Raw genomic sequence first — 27,390 nt, 5'->3', positions numbered from 1 at the left:
CCAGTAGGGAAACCAATAATGGTGGTGATTACTAGCATTTATATAGTGGTTGAAGGTTTGCAAAGCACTTTTCAAATATTATCTCATTTTATTCTTGCAACAACCCTGACAGTTTATTATTATCCCCATTTTACATATAAGGAAACTGAGGCAGACAGAGGTTAAGCGAGTTGCCCATGCTCACATAGCTAGTATGTGTCTGAGGCAGGATCTGAACTCAGATCTTGCACAAAGAATACCTGGAAGCAACTCATCTATAACATATTCTTAGACAGCACCTCAAGGAACTGAAGTTAAGTGCTTTGCCCATGATCACACAGCTAGCATGTTTCAAATGAAATATAGTGCTACCTCAGCACTTGGTGTCCAAACCTGTCAAATTCAGAATTCAACGCATTTCAGTGAGGAAAAAAATGCTTCAGCACTCAAAGCTTGCTCAGCACTTGGAGCACTTGCTAAAATCTGTGATGAGCCAAAACATTGCCCCGCATCCCGTCTCTCCAGATGAAACAAAGACTGACACATACGTTAGTCTCCCGGCAGCTTTCATTCAATGAAGAACTCCACATGTTTCACTTTGTACTTTCTTTGTGCTTATTTTTATTTTCCCAGAAGAGGAAAATTCAGAATCACACCACCAAGTTCCAGAAATATAACCATCTCTCCCTTTCTCTTTGCGCTTGGATTTGCTCCTGAACAGACCCCTTTCACTTTAGATGTTCATTGAATCACTATGGGAAAATCGAGTTTACTCTGTGTCATTGGAGACAAGGACTTTTCTCCGAGTCATCAAATCCCATAGTTAAAAACTCTCTCATCCATCCTTGAAGTATATTGAAGTGGTCCTTCTGTTGCCTGAGGAGTGTAGGATTTCCGGCGTTTGTGTTAGTATGCAAGTGGTAACAAAACATTGGATTGAAAATAAAGCCCCCCCAAGAAAAAATAGAAAATAAAGCCTCCCCGCAAGAAAATCCCCCCAAAAGTCCAATTAGGCTCATGGAGATCCAATCCCAAAGGAATTTGTCCTTTATTATCGAAGAGGGCCATGACAGATGTCATGACTTGCAATGACTTAGATCGAAGTGAGGGAGGGCTATGCAAAGTCACCAACCTCACTCTCTCCTCCAGAACCATCTGGGTCCAGTGGTAAGATCTACATCAGGATGACTAGAGATGGCCCCGGATGTTTAAGGAAATTGAGGTTAAGTGATTGTCCAGAGTCACACAGCTAGTAAGTGTCTAAGGTGAGATTTGAACTCACGTCCTCATGACTCCAGGGCCAGTGCTTTATCCACGGCACCACCTAGCTGTCCAAACAGAGCTAGCAGAGCCCAAACAAGAACCAGGCTGGTGAGCTGGCATCAGGAGCAGAGGAGCCAGGATCTTGCCCACTGGCCCACAGGCCAGATTCCCCACCTGCAGCATGCACAGAAGTTGTGTGTGGGGGGAGGTGGGAAAGGGTCAGAAAACAAGTGGTCTAGCCAGGTGGAGTTTCTACTTTCCCTGAGAACAAACAAGACCAATGACACAGCCCAGGCTGCTGTCAGCCACCCAGGGAACTTTCTGTAACCCTCCTGCTCTTAGCAGCTGCCACTGTCTGCCACCCACCACCACGCCAGCCTTGAAGAAAGAGACTTCTTTGCTTCTCTTTTGAGCTCTGCCTCAGCCCTCCCAATAAAGGGGCTAGAGTGGGGGTATTCATGCTGTTCCCCTGGCAAAACATCCTCAGGTGCTGGAAGTTCATTATTTCAGACAGCATAGCAGCAGCCTCTCCTCCATACACATGTCCCTGAAGGAAATGGATGTCTGTCCTTAAATCTGGTTTGAGGTCCCCCTGCATATCCGATGGTGAGTAGTCATCATGGCTGGGGACAAAGGGGGTGTTTGTGGGAGGGGGTGACAGGATGGAGAGAGGGAATTTCGGGGATAGGAAAATGAAACAATCATTTTTTTTAATGTTGACTTCTTATTTTTTTAAATAAAACCCATCAATTTATAAATTGCCAAGTAAAATGTGAAATTTCTGGTGTTCAGAAATGGATTGTTTCAATTTACATTATTCCTTATGGGAAAAATTAGTTTGATACTCATCATTTTCACCACGCATAGTGCCTTCTGGAACCAACTAATGACAAGTGATGAGATACTGCTGCAGTTGTACCTCAGTCACTAATGTACTGCTCATCATAGTTCTGGAACAAAATTGCTAGGAGGCTTTCCTCTTCCTCTTCCTTTTTTATGTTTCTGTTCCTTTTTTATTTTAGATTTTATTTTTTCCAATTACATGTTTTGGGTTTTTTTTGGTTTGTTTTTGTTTTTGTTTTTTGCGGGGCAATGGGGGTTAAGTGACTTGCGTAGGGTCACACAGCTAGTAAGTGTCAAGTGTCTGAGGCCAGATTTGAACTCAGGTACTCCTGAATCCAGGGCCGGTGCTTTATCCACTGCACCACCTAGCTGCCCCCCCCCAATTACATGTAAAAACAATTTTAAGGTTCTTTTTTAGATACAAATTCTCCCCGACTTTTCACCCTTTCCTCTCTTTGGGAAGGCAAGCAATTTGATGTAGGTTCTATATGCGCAGTCATGCAAAATCTATTTTCACATTAGCCATGTTGCAAAAGAAAATCCAGACCAAAGACAGGAGGCTTTTCCTAACAGCAAACTGAATTCAGTTTTTCAGAAACTTCCATGCACTGCTTCTAGTTCTGCCCTCAGGGGTCAAGCAAAACATAATTACAATTGATACAGCCCACTTTAAGGTTTGCAAAGCACTTGACTTATGCAACTTCATTTGATCATCACAACGACCCTCAGAGGTAAGCACTATTATTATCCCCATGTTTGTTGTTGTTCAGTCATGTCCTACTCTGTGACCTCATTTAGGGTTTGGGTTTTGTTTGTTTGTTTATTTGTTTGTTTTGGCAAAGATAGATCCTGGAAGGGTTTGCCATTTCCTTCTCCAGCTCATTTTATAGATGAGGAAACTGAGACAAACAAGATTAAGTGAAAGCCAGTAAGTGTCTGAGGCCAGATTTGAACTCAAGTCTTCCCGACTCCAGGCCCAGTGCTATAACTACTGTGCCACCTAGCTAACCCATACTGACTTCTACAGCTCATTTTATAGATGAGGAAACTGAGACAAACAGGGTAAAGTGACTTGCCATACAGTATCTTTTTTTTTTTTTTTGGTGAGGCAATTGGGGTTAAGTGACTTGCCCAGGGTCACACAGCTAGTAAGTGTCATGTGTCTGAGGCCAGATTTGAACTCAGGTCCTCCTGAATCCAGGGCCGGTACTCTATCTACTGCGCCACCCAGCTGCCCTCATACAGTATCTTTTCACAGAGTTAACCCGGTTTGTCCTTCAGAATGGTACCACTCTCTGAGCTTCAGCCAGAGTCTGTGACACTGGTGACAGAGCCCTAATTTATTAATTGGCTGAGGGATGCTCTCAGTTTGGTCTTTCTTGAGGACATGTACACAGTCTACCTGCATACAAGGTAGGAAGTAGGGCAAAGTCTCCTGACTCTGGAGACAGCGGCAGGGGGTGAAATCCTGGGGAACCTTAGACAAGTCACTTAATCTCCCTGGGCCTCAGTTTCCCCTCTGGTAAAATGAAGATGATGGAAGGAGGTGGCCCTTGAGATGAGATGGAAGGGGCCCCTTTCTACTCTAGAGCGATGGTTCTACACATTTTCTTGATGCTGTCTTGATTTTTTGTTTGTTTGTGGAGGACGGTCTGGATCTGCAATCTTATAAAAGTTCTAGGGAACTCCCCTTATGGAACAGCGCTTTGCTGATTCTGATCAGCACCTCCTTTGTAACTTATGGTCTTCAAGTCCCGTGGGAGCCCTGGAGGATGGAGGGATTTGCCAGGATGTGTCAGAGGCCGGACACGTCCGCTTGGCCTGACTTGGGGGAAGGGCACGTCCTCGCCTCCTCCCTTATGAGGGTCTTGTCAGAGGGTAACTTACCGTAGGTGAAATATTGTATCTCTGGAGGAAGAGTGACCTCGCTGAGGTCACTTTCTGCGATATAACTGTCCACGTACTGCTGTGCTTTGGTGGCCTGAAGGAAGGCGAGGAATCGCGCTGTGAAGGCCGCGATGAAGATGGAGAGCATCCCGAAGTCGAGCACGTTCCACAGCTGCAAAATGTATTCCCTTGGCCCTTCGAGCCACAGCTCCTTACATTCCGACCACATCATCCCTGTTGGGCCAATTGGGTCAATCAATTAACTTTGTTGTCCGTCACAGCCAACTCTTCATGACCCCATTTGCGGTCTTGGCTGAGATACTGAGGTGGTTTTACAGCTTCTCTGGCTCATTTGACAGATGAGGAAACTGAGGCAAACAGGGTTAAGTGATTCGCCCAGGGCCACATGACTAGTTAGTATCTGAGGCCAGATTTGAACTCGGGAAGATGAGTCTTCCCGACTTCAGGCCCAGTGCTCTATGTGCCACCTAGGGGCTCCCCTCCCCAATTACCATCAAGGGAAATCACACCCTTCCAGTCTCTCAGGTTCACAACCTAGGTGTCCTCCTTGACTCCTAACCCCCACATCCAAACTGTTTCCAAGGCCTGTAAATCTTACTTTTGCAACATGCCTCAAATATGCCCCCTTCTCTTTTCTGACATTGTGGGAGAAGCCCTCAGCATCTCATGCCTGAGCTATTGCAGTATCCTACTGGAGGGGCCGGGGAGGGGGCGGGGGTCTGCCTAGCTCAAGTCTCCATTCCAGTCCATTCTCCATTCCACCACCAAAGTGATTGTCCTAAATTGTGGGTCTGCTCACGTCACCACCAACCCACCCCCTACCTGCTCATTAAACTGCAGTGGCTCCCTAGTACCTCCAGGAACAAATACAAAACACTCTGTTTGGCATTCAGAGCCCTTCACTGCCCTTTCCCTCCTCCCTTTCTAGTCTTCCTATACCTTACTCCCCAGCATGTGCTCTTTGATCCAGCATCATTGACCTCCCGGCTGTCCCACACAGATGACATTCCATCTCTCACCTCCGGGCATTTTGTCTGGCTGTCCCCCATTCCAACACACTCTCTCTTCTCATCGCTGCTTCCTTGTTTTCCTGCCTTCTTGATGTCCCAACTAAAAGCCCAAAGGAAGACTCTCCCAAACTCTCTCAATCCGAGTGCCCTCCCTCTGTTAAGTATTTCCTGTTCATCCTGTATATAGCTTCTTTGTACATATGTGTTTGCTGGTTGTCTCCTGATTGAATTGTAAGATCCTTGAGGGCAGGTTCTGGTTTTGGCCTCTTTTTTGTATCCCCAGCACATAACACAGCATGTGGCCCATATTAAGTGCTGAATAAAGGTTTGTTGACTGACTGACAGATGCCTGACTAAAGATGACAAACATTCTTACTCTTAAAAATACTCAACCCCCGACCCTCACTGCCCTAACTTCAGCTTTAGCAGCAGGGTTGAGGGAAGAGAGATCTATTGCCTTACCTTTACATACTTATTTTCTTATTGTTTTAAGATTTACAAAGTCCTCCCCCACAATGCTGTGACAAAAATTAGTGCATGACCCCCATTATACAGATGTGAGGCTCAGGGAGGCGACATGTATTTCCTATGGTCACAAAGCTAATCAGAGCCAACATGAGTCTCCTAACTCAAAGACCAGCTCTCTTTCCATCAGTCCATGCCGCCCCAATACAATATCCTCGATTTCTGAAGATGAAATGTAATGGCACTTATTACCCCTGTAGGATGGCTAAGCAGAGCAATGAATCACAGTAGGCAAGGCTATGGGCTGCTTTGGCCTGCGACTTTGGGCACTGGTTGCTATTTTCAGATCTATGGCTTGGCCTAATAGAACCACCTCATTCCTCATGATTAGAAGCTATGTAGGACTGTCTGAAAGTTTACAATAACCCATTCCTCATTTGTTCCACTCTCCAAGGGTCAGGTGCCCTCTCTCCTTGCCAAGACCAAGCCATCATGCTCAGTGATGTCACCCCCTTCCATTTCCTCCAGGACTGGCCTTTTTTTGATAATTTATTGTCTCTCTCTCATCTTCGATCTCTACCTATGAGCCCCTTCCCTGCTGCCTACAAGTATCATTAGCTTTCTCTCATCCTAAAAACAAAAGAACAACAAATACACGCTTCGCTTAACTAAATGAACTTAAGTTTTTTAAAGAAACGCACATGATTGACAACCATGAAAAAACACGTTCCAGATCACTAGCAATAACAGGAATGAGAATTAAAACAAGGGTTTTATGCCACACCTAGTAAATGGTCCAAGATGATAAAGGATGGTGGAAACGGTTTAAGAATGACCCTGATTTTGTACACCGTATGGGTGTCAGTTGCATCTACAACCACTCCAAAACCCATCCCCATCCCCTTCTACTTCACTCTGCCTTATTTAATTTCTCTCACTAATTAATCAATTAGCTCTGAGCTCCCCCCTCTTGCCTCCAGTTTAAAAAAAAAAACATCACATTAAATAAACTGGAGAAATGTCTTTTTCCATAAGCTTGGTAGCTTAAAACTGCACTCAGACTTTTGGGCCACCCTGTTTGTACACAATCCCTTAATATTTTCAACTTAAATAAATGACAAAGTTACTGGCTATGTAATTTACTAACAACATAATGGACAATGAAACAAAGGCATAAATAATTATTTACAATGTGCCATCTAAGAGAAGAATCACAGTCAAAGTCACTTCTATTACTGCTTCTGTTGACCTCAATTCTAGTCAACACAGTCCCACAATTTAGCTCTCAAGACATCAACCAAAGTCTGTCAGGAATACTCTTCATATTTCCCTACCACCACCAAAAAAGAGTCCAAATTAGTCCCTCCGTCTTTTTCTCTCTGTACCTCACACAGTGTCTTTCCAGCCACCATAATAACTCTCCAGAATGAAAATTAAACTCTTAGTCTTCTCACAGTCTTCAAAGATATTAATCTGTAACTTTCTGAGATTCCATTGTTTCTTTTTTGGTTTTGGGGTTTTGTTTTTTTTTTGGTGGGGCAGTGAGGATGAAGTGACTTGCCCAGGGTCACACAGCTAGTAAGTGTCAAGAGTCTACAGCTGGATTTGAACTCAGGTCCTCCAGAATCCAGGGCTGGTGCTTTATCCACTGAACCACCTAGCTGCACCAATTCCACTGTTTCTTAAAGGCACAGTTAACAGTATACTCAATGGGATAGGCTATCAAAGCTAGTGTTACAAAACCTGGTGTTATCTCTTATTTAAAGTAAGTTATAGAGGGCCTCTGGGAAGTAGGCACCCCAATACACTTTTGTTATATTGTGAATTGATGACAAACAATTGGAGAGAAGTCAGTAAACTGTTTATATTCTTGGACCCTGTAGATACATTTTTATTTTTTTTTGGTGAGGCAATGGGAGTTAAGTGACTTGCCCAGGGTCACACAGCTAGTAAGTGTTAAGTGTCTAAGGCTAGATTTGAACTCAGGTACTCCTGACTCCAGGGCTGGTGCTTTATCCACTGTGCCACCCAGCTGCCCCTTGTAGATACTTTTTTTTAAGGAAGCAATAAAACTTAAAACAACAATAACAAAACCTTTCACTTGAACTGCCATCCTCTCAAGCCTTTGTCCTATATTGCTTCTCCCTTTCACAACAACAATCCTAGAAAAGTAGGTTACTCTTCCTATCCCCTCTTTTTTGTTCGTTTGTCTTTTTGTTTTCCTACCCCCCTCTTTACCAATTTCTCACATCCCTGTCTCTTACAATCTGGCTTTCAACACTACTATCCTGCTTGCTCTCTCTAAAGTGAGCAAGGATCTTACAACTGCTGGATCCAATTGCCTTTGCTCAGTTCTTATCTTCTTTGACTTCTGCTTACGCTGACACCATCTCCCCCTTCCCTATAGCTATTCCTTCTTCCTTTGACACTAGGCTCTCCTGGTTCTCCTTTTGTTTGAAGACTCCATCTCAAATTTCACCAATGGTTCAGTGCCTTTGTCTAGCCCACCTAAAGGTTGGCTGTTTGGGGGCCCATTTGTCTCTATATATTCTCATTCTCTCTCTCATTCTGTCTCTCTGTATTTTTGTCTCGGTCTCGGTCTCTGCATGTCTGCCTCTCTCTCTGTCTCTGTTTCTCTTTCTCTGTCTCCCCCCCACACCCCCCACCTCTCTCTCTTTCCCCTTGTCTTTTTTCAAGGCTCAGATCAGGTGCTACTTCCTATATGAAGCCTTTCCAGATTTCTCCTATTTTTTTTTAATGTGGTTTCCTTTTTCAAATTACCTTGTGTGTACCTGCTTGAGTGTGCATTTTATTTCCCTTACCAACAACTCAGGAGAGTAAGCTCCTTGAGCGTAGGCACTGCTTCATTTCTGTTTTCAATCCCTTGTACCTTGCATAGTTCCTGACCCACAGTAGGTTCCTAATAAATGTTTGCCAGACAGGCCATCTGGTTTAACGAAGGTGCTGAATGCCTCGTTTCTTTGTCTACTCAATGAATCCATCAACAAGCATATGTCTGTGCTCTGTGGAATGTTGTTAAATGTTTACTAGTGGATCTGTGACTCCTTGGAGGGACCACTCTGCCTTCAACTGCAGCATCTACAGCTGGCTAAGCCACTAAGACATCATACTGTCTATGGGAGGGTGTTAAGCGGACTAGGACACAGCACAGCCGAAATGGAGTCCGAAGGTGTGTGTTCAAATCTCAGTTCTGCCATTTACCACCTTGGAGAAGTTACTTCACTGCCAGGGGCCTTGGTCTCTTCATGTATAAAATGAGGGCATTGAACCGGATGCTCTCTCATTTTTCATTCTAGATCGAGTGGCTGTATTTTTTGAGCGCTCAGGACCCCCTTGGGCTTCCCCAGTGGTGATGGAGGGCTTTTTCAATGCTTATAATTGAGGACTTGGAAAAGTTCTGCCGTGTCCCCTTTAAATGGGAGTCTGGTGTGTTATTAAGGCTTTGGCGTTCTCACAACCCAAACTGTGGCTCTTGCGGCTCTGGCTCTGGCTCTGGCTCTGGCTCTGGCTCTGGCTCTGGCTCTGGCTCTGGCTCTGGCTCTGGCTCTGGCTCTCTCTCTCTCTCTCTCTCTCTCTCTTTCAGGTCAATGAGGGTTAAGTAACTTGCCCAGGGTCACACAGCTAGTAAGTGTCAAGTGTCTGAGGCCGGATTTTGAACTCAAGTCCTCCTGACTCCAGGGCTGGTGCTCTAACCACTGTACCACCTAGGTGCCTGTCTGGCCATACTCTTAAGGCAGTGCTGCCTTTTCTTTCCTTGAAGGGAATTTCTAATGTGAGGAAGATGATGCTTGTTTTGTGAAAGAGTCTCTATAACTTTCAGATCTTTCCCAATATCCAGCCTAACCACACACCCATGGATCTCTGCTTCCAACTGACTCCTGCCTGGTGAGCCTAGAGATAAGCAGCTGTCTGAGATAACTATTGGGCCAACCAGGCTTTCTAGGCATACTTGTATGCAGGACTTCAAACTATTTGAGAAATGGAAAATTTCCATTCATCAGAGAGAATACTTATCCAGGGACTTGAGAAACTGCAGTAGGGCCAAGATCTGAGGAAGTTCCCTCTACCAAAGGAGGAAGCACTTTCTCTTCAATTTAGAACTCCATAATGCTGCCTGAAACACTGAGGATTTACATGATTTTCCCAGTGTCAAACAGCCCATATATGTTAGAGGCACCAGGTTTTCCTGGCTCTGAGGTCCACTCTCTATTCACTAGGGCATGTTGCCTTTAATATCCATGGTGTAGGTCCCCAGAGTCTACACTGAGGCACCATGGGATATTTTAAGTTTCTGACCTAGCTACTTAAGAAACAGAACTGTTGGGTATTTCTTGGGGTGCTGTGAAATACTAAAGGCACCATGAACGGAGAAAATCCCACTAGATGATGGCCTGATGGTAAAATATTTTAAGACCTGGATAACCCAGAAAGGTACTTTTAAAAGAAAAATACAGAGTTCAACTGAGCAAAACTGAGGGACACAGAGAAAAGAGCCCCTGGATTGAAATCAGATATTCTAGGTCCTAATCTTGCACTTGTGTGACCTTGGGCAAGTCACTTCTGGGCCTGTTTCTTCCTTTATAAAATGAGTTTAGACTAAATGGAGCAGCTAGTTGGCACAGTCTATAGAGCATTGGGTCTGGAGGCAGGAAGGTCTTAAGTTCAAATCCAGCTTCAGACACTTATTAGCTGTATGACCCTGAGTAAGTCACTTCACCCTGTGTGCCTCAGTTTCCTTATCTGTCTAGAGAAGGAAATGGCAAACCACTCTTTGCCAAGAAAACCTCAAATGAGGTCATAGAGACTCAGACATGACTGAAATGACTAAACAACAACACATTCGATGATCTCTAAGATCCCTTTCAGATTCAAATCCTGTGCTTTCAGTTCAATGTTCTATATTTAAGATGCTCCTAATACACTCAAAGAGGAGGATGCCATTTGGATGCCAAGCCTTGGGGACAAAGGTCAAATCTTATATTGATATTCAGGCCCCATCTTGCAATGGGGTAAAAATGATGGGGTTTGTTGTTATTATTTTCTTAAATTTAAGTAGACCAAAGTAAAAACTGTCTAGGACGAAGCTGCAGGAATGGAGTTGACTACTATGTACACCGGGAAAGTACCAAGAGTAGGTAGCTAGGAGAAGGAGGCTGGGGGGAAAGGTGAGAGATATAAAAGCTTCTCACCATATAATGATCCACTGCCATGTTTCAATTTCCATTTTTTAAGAAGAAAAGGAATAATAGATTTCCTCTTACATTGTTGTAAGCCCATGGAAATTGGTTTGATTGGTACATTGGATCCCATTTGCCGCAGATCAACTAAGCCAGAGACCAGGCACTGTCCCCTCCCAAGCCACCTGTCTGCTATGTGTGGCACACCTGGAGCTAAGATTCCTGACTCCTTGCCCCTCATTCTTCATTCCTTCCGAACAACTCAGAAAATACCCTGATATCAGTGCTCCAAATTACCCACACTGCCTTGCCTTACCAATTACTGGGTAGTCACCTACTAGTGTCATACCAGCTCTCTATCTAAAACTATAAGTTTGAGCCCTGAAAGTTGGAGACCTGGGACTGCATGAGGCTGCTTGTTTGTGCATGTCTGAGCCACTAGTCTGCTGTAGAGCTGGAGAGGGGATGTGGTTGCTCCCCACTGGTCCCCATCCCTGTGTGTCAGCATTGCCTCACCCTTTTGCCCTCGATCATCAAAAAACCTGGTTCTCCCACAATGCTTGGACTTCTGCTTAGACACCATTCTCACAAATACCAGAAATGCCCAAGTTGATGAGGGATTCTGGGGGAAAAACAAACTAGCAAAAAGCCCTACTGAGCCTCTGACACTGAATTACCAGGAAACCTTCATAAATAACATTTCTACAAAGCGGGCCGAGTGAAGAGGCCACAGTCTCTTGGGATCAAGGAGCTGACAATTATACTTATTCAATCTATGCCGTCAGTCCTTTATAGAACAAGATTTGGGCTTCAGAACCAAGTGGCTGACTTTGGACTCAGATATCTATGTTCCCTTTGGATGGAGAGGCAACCCTTAACATTTACAGGAGAAAACAACTGGCGTGGGTCATGAGTCAACAAGCTTTTTTTTTTTTTTTTGGTGAGACAATTGGGGTTAAGTGACTTGCCCAGGGTCACACAGCTAGTAAGTGTCAAGTGTCTGAGGCAGGATTTGAACTCAGGTACTCCTGACTCCAGGGCCTGTGCTCTATCCACTGCACCACCTAGCTGCCCCAACAAGCATTTTTAATGCATTTACTATGTGCTGGGCACTTTGCTAAGCACTGGGTTACAAAAAATGGCAAGTTCCTGTCCTCAAGAAGCTCATATTCCAATGAGGAAGATTCCATCTAAATAACTAGACACACAGAAAGTCTTTGCAGACTAAATGAGACTGGAGGGCCGGAGAATAGCTTCCAGCAGAGTGGGGGGCTCTGAGCTAAGTTTTGAAGAGAGCCAGGGAAGCTAAGAGATGGAGGTGAAGAGGCAAAGCATTCAAGGCAGTGGCAAAGGCACGGAGATACGCTTGTTTGTCTTTGTATGCATAGTAGTAGTCCAGTCCTCTCCACATGGTAGGAGTTTTGAAAGGCTTGTCACATTGAATAGAGGTGATTAAGTGGTAAACAGCGACTTATAGTGGGAGATGGAGTGGGGGTGTTTGAAGAACTGCAAATAGGCCACTGTGGTTGAAACTTGGCACGTATGGAAGGGAATAGGGTATAAGAAGGCCGTAAAAGTAGGAAGGAGTCAGGTTATGAAGGGCATTACATGCTAGACAAAGAATTTTATATTCAATCCTGGAGGTAATAGGGAGCCACTGATGTCCAATGAGCAGGGGGGGGAATAGGGTTAGACCTACAGGTTAGTCAAATCACCCTGACAGCTGAGGGGAATATGGATTGGTTCCATTTCAGACGCTTACTAGCTGTGTGGATCCTAACCTCTCAGTGCCTGGGTTTCCCTATTTGCAAAATAGGGGGATCAGCCTCCATGGCCCCTCTAAGTCTATGATCCAATGATCTTCTCCCCTCTCCATGAATCATCGCCCTTATATAGTTTGTTTCTAAAGGTGGGGCCATTATTTTCAGTAGAAATCCATAGCAAATGAAGTAGGGACTGACTTCCCCTCGTAAGTTCCTAAATCAGAGAAACTTGAACGAATGGAGAATCACTCACTTACCGAGAACCCAGACCATGATTAGCATCTCAGTCCAGGTGAACTGGGTCGTTTTCACCCTGAAGATTTGCTTTGGGTAGTCAATGACTGTCATGTTGGGGAGCGTTTTAATGCCCTCGAACCTGTCTGAAGCATTAAACACCAGCAGGCACAGGAAAATGATGAAGGATGCAGCATGGGCCACAAATTTCATGAATGGGCTTCGGAGGATTTTTCCAAGCTACCACATGCAAGACAGAAATTTAAAACAATTAATTTCAGTTAAGAAAACCTGGCTCCCACTTACAGAAGACATTGATAGGGCAAGGAGAATCTGGTAAATGGTCACTTGCCTTTCTTTGTATTCATAGTCCTAGCCCAGTCTTGAGCACATAATAGAAATGTTTAAAGGCTTGTTGCATTAAATATAGATGAATAATTAATTAATAAGCAGGGTAGCATTGTGGATAGAGTGCTGGACTAGGGGTGCCAAAGACCTGGCTTCAAATGCTCCTGCAGAAGCTCACCAGCTTTATGAATATTATCTCATTTGATCCTCACCACAACCCTGGGAGGTTAGTGCTATTATGATTCTTCTTTTATAGTTGAGGAAACTGAGGCAGATAGAATAAGTGACTTGCCCATAATCACATAACTAGTGTCTGAGGAGGGATTTGAACTCCAGTCTTCCTGGCTCTAAGACCAGCATTCTTTGCACTGCTGTACCCCCACCCCGTCCTCCTGCCCCATCTGCCTCTAACAGACAAGGGAGACCTGCCTGGGAGCAGCATGTGACTCAAGCAGCTATTGTATGAGGTCACATCCCCAGGATGTCCCTTTTTAGACAGCAGGTCCATCTGTATGAAAGGATGATGACAATAGCGAGGCCGACGGTGAGGACAATAGGAAAGCAGAGGATGATCTGGAGTCAGAAAATGGAGATTTGAATCTCAGCTCAGTTACTATCAGTGTGACCTTGGGCAAGTCCCTTTCCCTCTCTGAACCTGATTCTTCCCTGTAAAATGAGACTAGATTGTCTCTAAGTTTCATTCCAGTCCTAAACCTATAATCATAAGATCCTAATACTCGTAGCTATCATTTAATAGCATTTGACAGTTTTTGAGGAGCTTTTCTCCTTGAGTCTCACCCTGGGACAAGGGAAGTGCTATTATTATTATTATTTTTTTTTTGGCCAGGGCAATGGGGGTTAAGTGACTTTCCCAGGGTCACACAGCTAATAAGTGTCAAGTGTCTGAGGCCGGATTTGAACTCAGGTACTCCTAAATCCAGGGCCAGTGCTTTATCTACTGCACCACCTAGCTGCCCCTGGGAGGTGCTATTATTAACCCCACTTTACAGATAAAGAAACTGGGGCCAGGGGAAATTGAGTGGATTATACAGGGCCACACAGCTAGTAAATTGCTGGTGCTGGATTCAAATTCTTCCTAACTTCAAGTTCCCGGTTTTAATCACTACCCCATGTTGCCTATTGAAAGCCTTATCCTCCTGGGCTCAGTTCATGTGTCCCCTCTTCCACACACCTCCCCGAGCCCCTTTTCTCTCCCTCAAACTTTCCTAAAGTCCTTTCCTTAAAGTTTGCCCTATCATTCCCTGCCTTGGATTGTGCTTTTCTACATCTGTGTAATTTTCCCAGGAGACAGATGTTATGCTTGGGTCATCTGTGCATCCCCAGACTGGCTTAATAAATCTTTGTTTAGTTTCAATGATGAAAAAGAGCTTAAACTGTTTGGGGGTTTTTGTCAAAAATAGAAATGCCAAGCAAACTAAAAATAGCCCATTCTTTGAAACAAATTCACAGGCAGTTGCGAAGCAAGATGAAATGAGAGCCCAGGAATACTCTCCCAGAGGTGTGGCTTTCTAGGAGCAGGAAGGGCTCAGGTTTTATCAAAGGGAAATGAATGATCTAGAAAGGATGACTATTGGGAGAGGTCACTTCCATCTGGGAGTGCCATCGATCTATTTGGCCTGAGTCCCTACCAAAATTTTTTTCGTTTGTTTTTTTGTTGTTGTTGTTTGGTTTTTTTTGCAGGACAATGGGGGTTAAGTGACTTGCCCAAGGTCACACAGCTAGTAAGTGTCAAGTGTCTGAGGCCGGATTTGAACTCAGGAACTCCTGAGTCCAGGGCTGGTGCTCTATCCACTGCGCCCCCTAGCCGCCCCCCTACCAATCTTAATAAAACCAGAGTTTGGGATTTTGAAATAGAAGCGAGATCTCTTGAGCCAGTGCCCCATCTGCCTTTGGGTCGTTTCCATTCATTATCCTCCTGCAGATCCTGACTGGGTGATCAGAGGTCATCTCCCTAGGCTTGTTAGAGACTGTTCAGTGCCACTGGACTTGAGTGTATCTAGCCTTAGACGTCTTTGCCATGTGCCCATCTGATCTTGGTTCAGCCATGGCGTTCTCTCTGCTCTAAGGCTGAATTTAGAGCAGCGTTAATGGATGTGTTTTAAGGAGCCTCATCTTTGACAACTGGTCTAACACATCACTGTCAAAGCTCTCCTTGGGCTTTCAAGGACAACTTGAGAGAGATAGAGGAGGTGGAAGAGACAGAGGGGAGGTTTGTTTGCTTTCTTCCTGAAGAAGATGACTTTTCATAACACTTGTTTGTAAAGATGCCACTTCTTTGCACTGCATCCATTTTCATCCTGAGTCAAACAAAAATGTAAAATATGAAATATTTTATACGTATAATATGAAAATCAGCTAATGTTATTCACTTCATTCCTCTCCTTACTTAACTAATTCTAAACCAAACTCAGTATTTTTTCTCCCAAACCCATTCTACTTCCAACCTTCCCTATTTCTGTCAAGAATACCATTACCCTTCCTTGCACTTAGGTCTCAGTGTCAGGAAAACTTGGATTCAAATCTGACCTCAGTCACATACTAGTGGTGTGACCCCGGGCAAGTCACTTGACCTCTGTCTCAGTTTCCTGATTTATAAAACTGGGATGATAATAGCACCTATCAAATTTGTTTTCCATGATTGCACAAGTATAACCTATATCAAATTCCTTATCATCTCAGGGAAGGCAAGAGGCAAGGGAGAGAGGGAGAAAATTTGGAACCCAAAATTCTTTTAAAAAGTAATGTTTAAATTGTCTTTACAATAGATAAAACATTATAAATAGAATATCAAAAATTAAAATATTATTAAGAAATAATAGCATGTATCTCCCAGGGTTATTGTAAAGATAGCATTAGACAATCTTTGTAAAGCCCATTGAAAACAAAGTGCTATATAAATGCTAGCCATCATTATTATTACTCCTCACTCTCCCTTACCCCACATATCTGAGCAGTTGTTAAACCATGCTATTTCGACCTGAATACTAATCTCTCACTTCCATCCCCTTCTCTCTACTCGCCTGGCCACTAGGCTGGTTTAGGTTCAAAAAACCTTTCACCTGGTCTGTTGCAATAGTGTCTAATTTCAAGGGCCCCACAGGATCAAGTTTTCCCTTTCTCCAACCCATCTACAGAGATCTGCCAAATTGATTTTTCTAAAGCACGTGTGACTTTTTGACTCATTGAATTCTACTAGTTCCCTATTGCCTCTAGGATCAACAAAAAACTCCTCTTTTGGCTTTTAAACACCTCCACAACCTGGCCCCCACATATCTTTTAGCTTTCTTGGACATCACTCCTTTTCCTAAGCATTGTAGTTCAGCCAAACTACACTTCTTGCTGTTCCTCACACATGACACTCCATTTCCTATCTCCATACCTTTGCTCTGGCTGACCTTCATGTCTACAAACCACTCCTACCTCACCTCTGCCTCCCAGAATCCTTTGTTTCCTTTCAAGCTCTGCTTGAGCAACACTTTCTTCATCAAGCCTTTCCTGAGCCTGCCCTGCAACCACTAGTACCCCACATCAACCGAAGTACTTAGATTTATTTTGTAACTCTTTCATAGATTATTGTATAGATACATGCTATACCTGCTTGAACAGATACCATAGCATGTAAGTTCCTCAAGGGTGGTGAAAGTTTTCTGAGGCATTTAATAAATTCTTCATTGATTGAGAGTTCAGGAACAAATACCTATCCTGCTATTATTCTTTTACATTTAATGTTCTGTGGTACAACTCTCAAGTGGATAAAATGACAGCCTTCTGTGATTAAATAAAAGTGCTGGGATTTGAAGCCATTCTTTGTGAGCTCAATGACGGCGTCTCCGGGACAACACCAATACAACAAGAATCATGCATACCTCATCCTAGTCCCAGCTAGTTTCGATTTCATCCTGTAAGTCTCAATTTATTATTATTAGTAATAATAATAATTATCATTAGCTAGCATTTCTGTAGCACATTTATATATAAGTTTACAAAGTGTTTTACAAATATCTTATTTTAACCTAACAATAACACTGGGATTTGCTTATTATTTCTATTGTTACTACTGCTTATTATTGCTATTATCATTATTACCTTGTTCTCATACAGGATGTCCCAAAATTCTTGGTGTGATTTTAAGCTATTAATGATTAAATAGCTTTAATCAGTTAGTAAATATTAAATATCTTTAATTAGCTATTAAAAATTAAATATTTTAAATCAGCTACTAATTAAGCTTGAATAAATTATTAAAGCTTAAAACTTCTCTAAGACTTTTGGGACACAATGCATTTTTTTAAATAAGTTTGGGCAAAAATGGTCTGAGGAAGTTATCATCCTTGGTATTATTCTCATATATTTAATGTTCTGTGGATTATTACATGGATGGATAAAATTACTGTTTTCTATAATTAAAATTGATGTATTGGGATGCAATCTCATCTTCCATAGATTAATTATTATTTATTTTCAGAATGAGGAGGCATAATAGACATTGCTGTGTCATTTAACAGTGAATAGGGGATTCCATCAGGTGGGGAATGCCTGAACAAGTTATATATGAATGTGATGGGATACTATTGTGCTGTAAGAAATGATGAAATCTGGGAAGACTTATAGGAACTGATGCAAAGTAAAGTAAGAAGAACCGGGAGAACAATGCACATGGTAATAGTAACATTGTAAAGATAGTCAATTATGAAAGACTTAGCAACTCTGATCAACACAGTGATCCATCACAATTCCAAAAGACTCATATTGAAAAATGCTCTCCACCTCTAGAGAGAGAACTGATGGACTCAGAGTGCTGATTGAAGCATTTTTTTCCTTCCTTCCTTTCAACATAGCTAATGCATTATTTTTTTTGCATTATTATACATATCTGTAATAGGTGCTTTGGTTTTTCTTACCTTCTCAGTGGGGCATGGGGAGGAAGAGATAGGGGGAGGGAGGGAGAGAGAGGAGAGAGGGAATTTGGAAATGAAAAAAAGAATTAAAAAGTTTCTGTGCTTTAAAAAATAAAGAAGTAAAAAACAAAGCAGACCAAAAAGCAGTGAATGGGATGGAGATGATAACATTCAATCGCAGGAAGCCTGCTTAATTCACACACACACATGCACGCACGCAAGCACGCACCCACGCACATACACCTACACACAGACTAACTCCCTAAGGGACATCCTGAACCAACATTACAGAACATTAAAGCAGAAAAGTCAGTACCCTGCTACATGGGGCAATCCAGTAGCCAATGGCCAGGAATGGTAGTCCCAAGGCCACAACCAACACCACCAAACACTTGATAGCGATGGCCTGCTCCCGTAATCCTGAGAGGTTCTCGTACCAGATAGTCAAAAGCTGTTGCTGACAGTTGGGATGAGCCACAAACTGTGGATAAACAGAAGTAAAGAAACATTACAGAGCTTCAGTCAGAGCTATACAAATGTTGAATGTGCACATGCACAAAGAGCCCAGAGATCCAACCACTTCTTCAGGACCCCAGGGGCTAGAAGCTTCTCATTAGAATTGCCCATTTCACTTACATGAACAAAAATCACCTTTAATACTTCAGGGGTCCAGCACTGGCCCTGAGTTCAAATCAATCCTCAGACACTTGACACTTACTAGCTGTGTGACCCTGGGCAAGTCATTTAACCCTCATTGCCCCGGAACAAAAAAAAAAGATAGAAAGAAAGAAAAAATACTTCAGGGATCCATGATGCCACTGGTGTGGGCATACCCTTCACCAGTGCAGATCCAGATCCTCTCCTTCCCCAACCAAGCACACAGCTTCATGAGTGTCTATGGCCAAAATAAAATCATTACCTGGTGGCCAGCCTCACTTGAGATAATGAGCCTCTTGGGATTTCTGCTAGCCAAGCAGACCCACATAATAGAATATAACTAAGCTTATATTCACAGTATGTTCTCATTTTAACCTAAAAAGATTGTGGACTCTTCCTTCTTCCAACCCCATATGACTATAAGTAACCAACTTCTAATAGTGAACCACTGATGCAGGGAATACAAGACCCAGTTGTGTTTATGTTTATTGATTTATTTTTAAAAGTATTTTCCTTGGGACAATCTTAGGCTTCAAAGCACAGACAGAATGAGAAAGGATGTTAGAGATCATCTAGTATGATCTCCTATCTTTATAGATGGGGAAACTGAGGTGCAGAGAGAGACAATGACTTGCCCAAGGTCACCCAGGTAGCTAGGGACAGAGGCAGGATTTGGATCCAAGTTCTCTAGTCCCACGCTCTTTTCACTCTACCCCACATAGCCACAAAGTTCAACATCAGAAATGGATGTGGTATTACCAGAAATAACACTAGGGGAGATGCATCACCATCTGCATGGGGGTCTTCCCCTTCAGTAATGGAGACCAAAGTGTATCTGCATCTGCCCATCCTGGGCCATTCTCGTCCATGCCATCCCTTAAGTTCAACCCAGGGGTCTATTCAATGTGTTAGACACCCTCCTTGCTTTCTCCTGACATCATGAAGGCCTTGTGGAGCACAATGGCTGTCTACCTCTGACACCCTCACCATGGGAACAACCTATCTTCTCTCCCTGTCACAGTTCCTTTCTTGTTTGTCCCTGGTCTTTGAAATTTCTCATTGGTTCTGTACTGCAACTTTGTCATACCCATCATGTCATATGGCTGCAAATCACAGGGCACAACAATTTCTAAAAAACCAACACTGCAGGGCATGCAAAGGTCACCAGAGAGGCAGACACAGATGAAAGCAGGCCACAACATTTTATAAAATATCACTTATACCAATGAAGTGGCACTCAAAGATGGCACCTAAGAGATGCACAGTCAGAAAAGGAGGTGGATCAGCCACAGGGTGAGAGCTGGGGACCACACAGAGCAGGACAGCTCCAGAGCTAGGCTGAAATCCATGACCCATTGGATGACCTGCAGGAGGGCTTCCAGCCCATAAAGCATATCTCCCATGAAGATTTATGGGAAGGCATGGACAGGAACCACACAGCAGGAGGCTTGGATGGACTGAGATTAACAACAATGATGGGGGACCCCTCTGTTGAGATCATCCAAGCCACTTTTGAGGGAAAGCTATCCAAGTGTGGGAGGAAACATACATCACTACTGGTTCTGTCAAAAGTCCACATCTGCTAACAGATGCAGTGTGGTAGAATGGCTATGGGTTCAAATCCTGTCTCTGATGCTTATTACCTATGTGATCTTAAGCACGTCATTGATCTTCTTGAGCCTCAGTTTCCTCGATTATAAAATTAGGAGTTGGACTAGACATAGAGACACAGAGACAGAAACAGAGAAATAGAGAGAGGATGAGGAAAAACTTCCTTGGGAGAATTGTTTACCTTTAATATGGTGAAAAACAATATGAAGAAAATGTTATGAGGAATAAAGAAGGATGAAGGAATTTTTCCTGTCTCCATTGGAAAGCGATTGAGTAAGCTACAGTAAAACAAAGGATGGAGAGGACTCTTTCTTCAGAGAATTGTTTTTAACTTTTATCTCCCAAAAAAGATGAACAGAAATCTTGAGAAGAAACTTGGTATCTTGAGACATCTGAAAGGCAGAACTGGTTTCTATAACCAAGTCAACAGTTTTTGTGATGGCCAAAGGTGACTTTGACTGTGATCTTTCTCACAGTTTTCACCTTGCAAATAATATTTTTTGTTTTTGTGTTGTTATTGATTACATTGTTAATAAATTGGGTAGTCAGTTACTTTAATATGAATTTACCAAAGTCGTGAAGTATTTTGCTATATTGAAAGGGATGAATAATTGCTTATAGGGAATTTCTCCAGTTTACTAAAGAAATAATGTTTAATTTATTATCTATTAAATAAACAATATTTAACAAACTAGGAAAGAGAGCTCCAAGTCAGTGGATTGATTAGTAAGATGTGTGCCTTTAGGGATTAATAAAGAAATATCCAAACATTCTACTCAATTTAAAAATATTTCCATGGGGATATTTTTTGTTTTAATATTTTCATGGGATATTTTTAAGTATCTCTTGAGATCATGAGAATGAATAATGTAAGGAGTTGGGGGCAGCTAGGTGGCTCAGTGGATAAAGTACTGGCCTTGGATTCAGGAGGACCTGAGTTCAAATCCAGCCTCAGACACTTGACACTTAACTAGCTGTGTGACCTTGGGAAAGTCACTTAACCCTCATTGCCCTGCAAAAAACCAAACAAACAAACAAAACCCACAAAAAATAATGTAAGGAGTCAAGAAGCAGACTGAATGGAAAGTACTCTACATATGCTTCATAGATATAGAATATAAATATAGATATCTATATCTGTCTATATCTATCTATACAGATATATCTATCTAGATATATGTAGATCTATATCCATATCTCTATCTATATATTTATATTACAGAGAGAGAGAGAGAGAGAGAGAGAGAGAGAGAGAGAAGGAGGGAGAGAGATCTACTAAAGTTTGGGAGTTATACATATGTACGTACATACATACATACATACATACGTGTATGTGTGTGTGCATGTGTGTGTTGTCTCCACCATGAGCATGTAAACTCCTGGAGATCTGGGATTGTTTGGCTTCTGTCTCTGCACTCCTATGCCCAGCACAGTGCTTAACACAAGGGAGGTCTTAATAAATGCTGACTAATTGTCTGAGTTACTTAATCCTACTTATGAAGTTAATACCAAAAGCCAGCTTGCAGATTTAAAAGTCTCAGAAGGAAAACCATTTTTTCTTTTCCCTTCTTTTTGTTGAGTACTTCCCCAAACAGTTACAAAGCCCCCAGCTCTAGGATGTGCCAGCTGGAGCCACTACTTCTCAAACTGATCACTGTGTTTAACAGGGAGAGGCAGCAGGGCAGAAAGCCTGAGTTAGAGAGACAGCTCTGACACCTGATAGTTGTGTGACTGGAACCAAGTTGATTCACCTTGTTCAGCCCAAGTTTCCTTGTTTGTAAAATGAGGCTTAAACTTTTTGTATCCTTGAGCTCTTGGGGAAAGCTCTCTACAACCTTCAAAACATGATATGAGCACACCATCTTAAAAAGCACCCCTGGATCATGTTTTCTCTTCCCAAACTGTAGGAGTAGTATTCCTCCCATGGAGGGGATTTGGGAGTGTTCTGTAGAGATGGGGATTATGCCTTAAGAGTTTCCAAACTTGGCCCATGAAAGTGATTGATGAATTGATTCTATCATACAACGCGTTTGACTTCCAAAGATCACTATTTAAACTTCTGTCATTGTCTCTCTGTTTCCAGGATTTAGCTGTCTCTTGGCCCTCCTGCACTTTTCGTCAGTCTACTGTGTAAAAATTAGGGAACTCTCCATAGGCAATTTTTGAAGGACCTCCCCTTTTGGGGAAGGAAAGATTGAACGTTCCCTGAAGGGAGGCAAAGGGTGCTTCCGGAACGCTAGGCTGCTTCCAAGTGTGTACTTACTTCAGGCACAAATCTGAATCAGCGATCCCCAGCCAATTTCTGATTTTGCCATATGGAACAAAGCGGAGGCTGAATCTTTCTTCCACATGACAGCCCTCCACATACATGACAGCCCTCCACATTCTTTAATCCCTCCGAATCTTCTCTCCTCCAGTTCAGCATTAGATCCTAGGAATGTGAGTCCAAGTAGCTTGACACTGGAAGTATCCTCATTTCAGGGCAATAATATACACACATATGCATACATGTGTGTATATATAAATATGTGTATATATATGCGTGTATGATATATATATATATACACACACTATATATAGTATACATAGTGTTTGTGTGTATATATACACATATACATACACATACATATATACATACTTTTTTTTTCAAGTAGGGAAGAGTTGATCATTCTAGGGGCCCCATAAAGCCAGGCAAAGATCTGAAGTTTGATGGCAGATTACAAGTGAGCATGTACGTAACACTTAAAACCAGGTACTGAAGCACTGCCCCTCAAAAAAGAGAGAGGAAGAAAGAACAGAGACAGAGACCGAGACTGAGACAGAGAGAGCCAGTATAGAATCATTTAGTACAGAAACTCTCTCCCTCCCCCTCTCCCTCTCTCTCTCTCTCTCTCTCTCTCTCTCTCTCTCTCTTTCTGTCTCTGGTCTGGATCTGAAATCAGGAAGACCTGAATTCAAATCCAGCCTTAGACACTCTGTGATCCTAGACATGTCACTTAACATCTTTTTACTTCAGGGTCTTCAACTATAAAATGAGAATAATAGAACCTACTTCCCAGGGTTACTGTGAGGATCAAATAAGTTAATATTTATAAAGTGCTTAGCACATTACCTGGCACATAATAAGCATTTAATAAATACTTATTCCCTTCCCTACCCACTTTTGTCTCTGTCTCTCTGTCTGTCTCTGACTAGCTCTCTTTATCTCTCTCCACCCCATTCTTGGGATAGTACCCAACTCCTGAGCTCAGTGGAGAGTGGCTTTTAGACTTGGATCACAGAGAGATCTCAGCAATTTAACGAACTGTGATGATGCTAAGTCCTATACAGATCTGAAATGGTAAATTCTGAGCCCCATAGTCTCAACAGGGAATACAAAATTTGGGGATGATAAGTCCTCAGGACTCAGGGCAGTGTGAAATGGAAGAGGTTGGCTTGGGGAAGGGCCTAGGTCCCTAACATTAAAGCTAAAAGGGAACTCAGAGGTCATCTGGTCCAACTTCTTCATTTTTCAAATGAAACTGAATCCCACAGAGGGAAGATGAGTTAATCACGATCACACGGGTAGCAAGCAGATCTAGGATTTTGAACCAGGTCCTCTAGTGACAATTCCCACCCTCTGACTCCCATGCACATGGGGCCACATATCATTACTACTATGGGCATTAAAAAGATTAAAGACTTAGGGAACTTCTAGTCAAGCATTCTCATTTTACAGGTGAGGAAACTGAGTCACAGAGGTACAATGTGTCACTGAGAAGCATGGAGTCATTCAAAAGTACTACACACTTTCTCGATTACTTGCAGAAACTGTTTGACGATTTGGAATAAGCTCTTTTTTAAAAATGTATTTGTGGGGGCAGCTACATGGTGCAGTGGATAAAGCACTGGCCCTGGAGTCAGGAGGACCTGAGTTCAAATCCGGCCTCAGACACTTGACACACTTACTATCTGTGTGACCCTGGGCAAGTCACTTAACCCTCATTGTCCTGCAAAAAAAATATATATATATATATATATATATATATATATATATATATATATATATATATATATATATATATATATTTGTGGGGGCAGCTAGGTGGTGCAGTGGATAAAGCACCGGCCCTGGATTCAAGAAGACCTGAGTTCAAATTTGGTCTCAGACATTTGACACTTGCTAGCTGTGTGATTCTGGGCAAGTCACTTAACCCTCATTGCCCTGCCCAAAAAATGTATTTGTGGAAACTGAGGCAGTACCAATTATTTGGGGAACGGGTGAACAAATGATGGTATATGAATGTAATAGACTGCTATTACGTTGTAAGAAATAGTGAAGGGGATGGTTTCAGAGAAACCTGAGAAGACTTGTATGAACTGATACAGAGAGAAGTGAGCAGAACCAGGAAGACAATGTATACAATAATAAACAATTTTAAGACTTAAGAACCCTGACCAATGAAATGCTCAGAGGACCAATGATAAAGCATGTTGCTTCCTGACAGAGAAGGGATGGATTCAAGATGCAAAGGAAGATGCACACTTTTGGAAATGGCCACTGTGGGATTCTGCTTTGCTAGACAACACATATTTGTTCTCTTCTCAGCTGCTTCTGACTCTCTGGACTTGGACACCATGACTAAGCTGTGTTCTCACCCTGAAATTCTCCTTGGCACAGGGGACTTCTCACCCTGGAGCATCCCTCTGCCAGGCCAACCCCTTTCTCTCACTGAGGAGTTCCTTCCAGGCCTCCATTTTGGGGAGGAGCATTTAGGTTGTGCAATGGATAAAGCACCAGCCCTGGAGTCATGAGGACCTGAGTTCAAATCTCACCTCAGACACTTTACTAGCTATGTGACCCTGGCCAAGTCATTTAACCCCAACTACCTTAAACATCCAGGGCCATCTCCAGTAATCCTGATGTATATCTTACTACTGGACCCAGATGGCTCTGGAGGAGAGAGTGAGGTTGGTGACTTTCCACAGCCCTCCCTCACTTAAATCCAATTTACTGCAAGTCATGACAATCACCACTACTACCACCTTTGGGGATGGGCTCAGGCCAGCCTTGCTTCATTCCCATCCTGGCTAATCTTCTGAATCTCTGGCCTTTGTCATTATGCTCCCCTCCCCCATTCCTGCTTCAGCCCCCTTTTTTGTGTCCTCTTTCCCCATTAGAATATAAGCCTCTTGGCTCCATTTTTGCTTGTTTTGTTGTTGTTGTTGTTGTTTTGGTGGGGCAATAAGGGTTAAGTGACTTGCCCAGGGTCACACAGCTAGTAAGTGTCAAGTGTCTAAGGCCAGATTTGAACTCAGCTCCTCCTGAATCCAGGGCTGGTGCTTTATCCATTGTGCCACCTAGCTGCCCCCTTGCTGCCCCTTTCACTCCATTTATTTTTTGCAGGTTTTGCAGCTATAATGTAACCTTCTTGAGGGCAGAGTCTGCTTTTGGCTTGCATTTGTGTCTCCTGGGCTTAGCATAGCTCCTTGCCTAATAAATGCTTATTGCATAATTTTGTTGCTTTTTTCCCCCTTTTTTTCCCCATCAAAGGCTGGGGAAGGGAAAGGAGAGGGAAAGAGCATAAATTCTTGTTAATTTTTTTTTTTTGAGAGGCAATTAGGGGTTAAGTGACTTGCCCAGGGTCACACAGCCAGTAAGTGTCAAGTGTCCGAGGCCGGCTTTGAACTCGGGTCCTCCTGAATCCAGGGCCTGTGCTTTATCCACTGTGCCACCTAGCTGCCTCCTCTTGTTAATTTTTTAAAATGAAATTTAATTTTAAAATATATTTGTGAAATTGCATGGTCCAGTGAAGCGAGGTCTAGCTGGGAGTAAAGAAGATCTGGGGTAAGCTCCTCCCTCTGTCACATGCTAATTATGTGACTGCAGGCAAGTCACCAAACTTCCTCATGCTCCTGGCAAATCTCTAAAACTATACTTACATTATGGACAAACTGATGATCTGTATCAGTGGAGGGAATTTCCACACCAGGAAGTTCCAGACCAAAGAAATCATAGGCTCAGACCAAAACAAAAGAAAAACTTGTGAGACTACAGTATTCTGCCAGATAATAATAACTGGTATAACTGGAATTTACTGAGTGCTTCAAAGTCTGCAAAGCACTTTATATGCATTTAGTTCATTCGTGCCTCACAACAAGGAGAGCAGCAAACTGAGTCCCAGAGACGTTAAATGATTTGCTGGAGGTAAATATCTGAGGTGGGATCTGAACCAAGGTCTTCCCTATTGCAAGCTCAGCATGCTACCCACAATGCAACACTGCCCCAACACATGTCACCTGTTGACTATAGTTTAAGGAAAACAAACCATATTTAGAAGTTGCATCTGAAGAGAGAACAACTCCCCAAATAATTGGATGTGAGCTCTCTTCATAGACTTCCCACCAAGGACATGGTCTTAATCTATTACAGCCCCACTTGACTTCCTTAAAAAACACATGGGTGCTTCAATATCTAAGTCATAGCCAGTTCAACAACATAATGATGCGGTTTTGTGAATGCAATGGGATACTGGAAGGAAAGCTCTCTAAAGTAATGAAGAGGAAATGCAATCTTGAAATGCACCAATTATCACTGAATTAAAAATCAGTCATTGTCTCTGCCCCAAGCTATGATCAGCAGGCTGGTAAGGGGAGGGACAGCAGGGAAATGAGGTCAATGTTTATTCTAGAGAATAGTAATTTAAAATGGCACCATCAGAACTCAAATCATAGTTTGACAGGAGATTTTCCAGATAATGAAAAACCAATACTGGATGATAAAGCAAGGAGGAGTCTTAGAGATAATATGTACAACCCCTTTGCCAGATGGAGGGGGAAGCAGAAGACCAGGGAGGGAAGGGACTTTCCCTCCAACATATTCTATATGTATTGATAGAGAATGAGTGAGTGATGGGAATAGAAAGAGAGATGTGATCTGTAATTTCACTGGTACAGGATAGGGAACTCCTCAATGAGACACCAATCCTTACTCATGCAGTCCAGCCCCTTATTTGCAACTTACACAGTCTTTTCAACAAATGCATTATTTATTTACTTTTAACATTAAAAAAAAATTTTTTTTAGTTCAAATTCTCTCTCTTTTGGCCCCTCCCCTTGCCCATTGAGGAGGCAAGCAATGCAATATCAATTATACATGTGAAAGAATGCAAAACTGTGCAACTATGCTGTGAAATCATACCCCCAAATTTCC

At 42.7% G+C, this 27,390-nt stretch overlaps 1 protein-coding gene across 7 annotated transcripts in view; it reads right to left on the bottom strand.

The window, feature by feature from the left end:
• The window catches only part of TRPC3 (transient receptor potential cation channel subfamily C member 3), a 110,730-nt gene that overhangs the window by 27,563 nt on the left and 55,777 nt on the right, over positions 1–27,390 (bottom strand). For 5 of the 7 annotated variants that reach the window (XM_043972725.1, XM_043972720.1, XM_043972722.1 and 2 more), the window contains exons 4-6: positions 18,247–18,411; positions 12,687–12,903; positions 3,973–4,206 (exon numbers count right to left, since the gene is read on the bottom strand). In XM_043972725.1, coding sequence (XP_043828660.1) covers positions 3,973–4,206; positions 12,687–12,903; positions 18,247–18,411 — 616 coding nt within the window. The remainder of the gene's footprint in view (positions 1–3,972; positions 4,207–12,686; positions 12,904–18,246; positions 18,412–27,390) is intronic. The other 2 variants (XM_043972726.1, XM_043972723.1) reach the window with 2 other exon arrangements.

This window comes from Dromiciops gliroides, chromosome 6 (genome assembly GCF_019393635.1).
Source record: "Dromiciops gliroides isolate mDroGli1 chromosome 6, mDroGli1.pri, whole genome shotgun sequence".
In the NCBI taxonomy this organism is placed as follows: Eukaryota; Metazoa; Chordata; class Mammalia; order Microbiotheria; family Microbiotheriidae; genus Dromiciops; species Dromiciops gliroides.
This window is presented reverse-complemented; position numbering and strand designations above follow the sequence as displayed.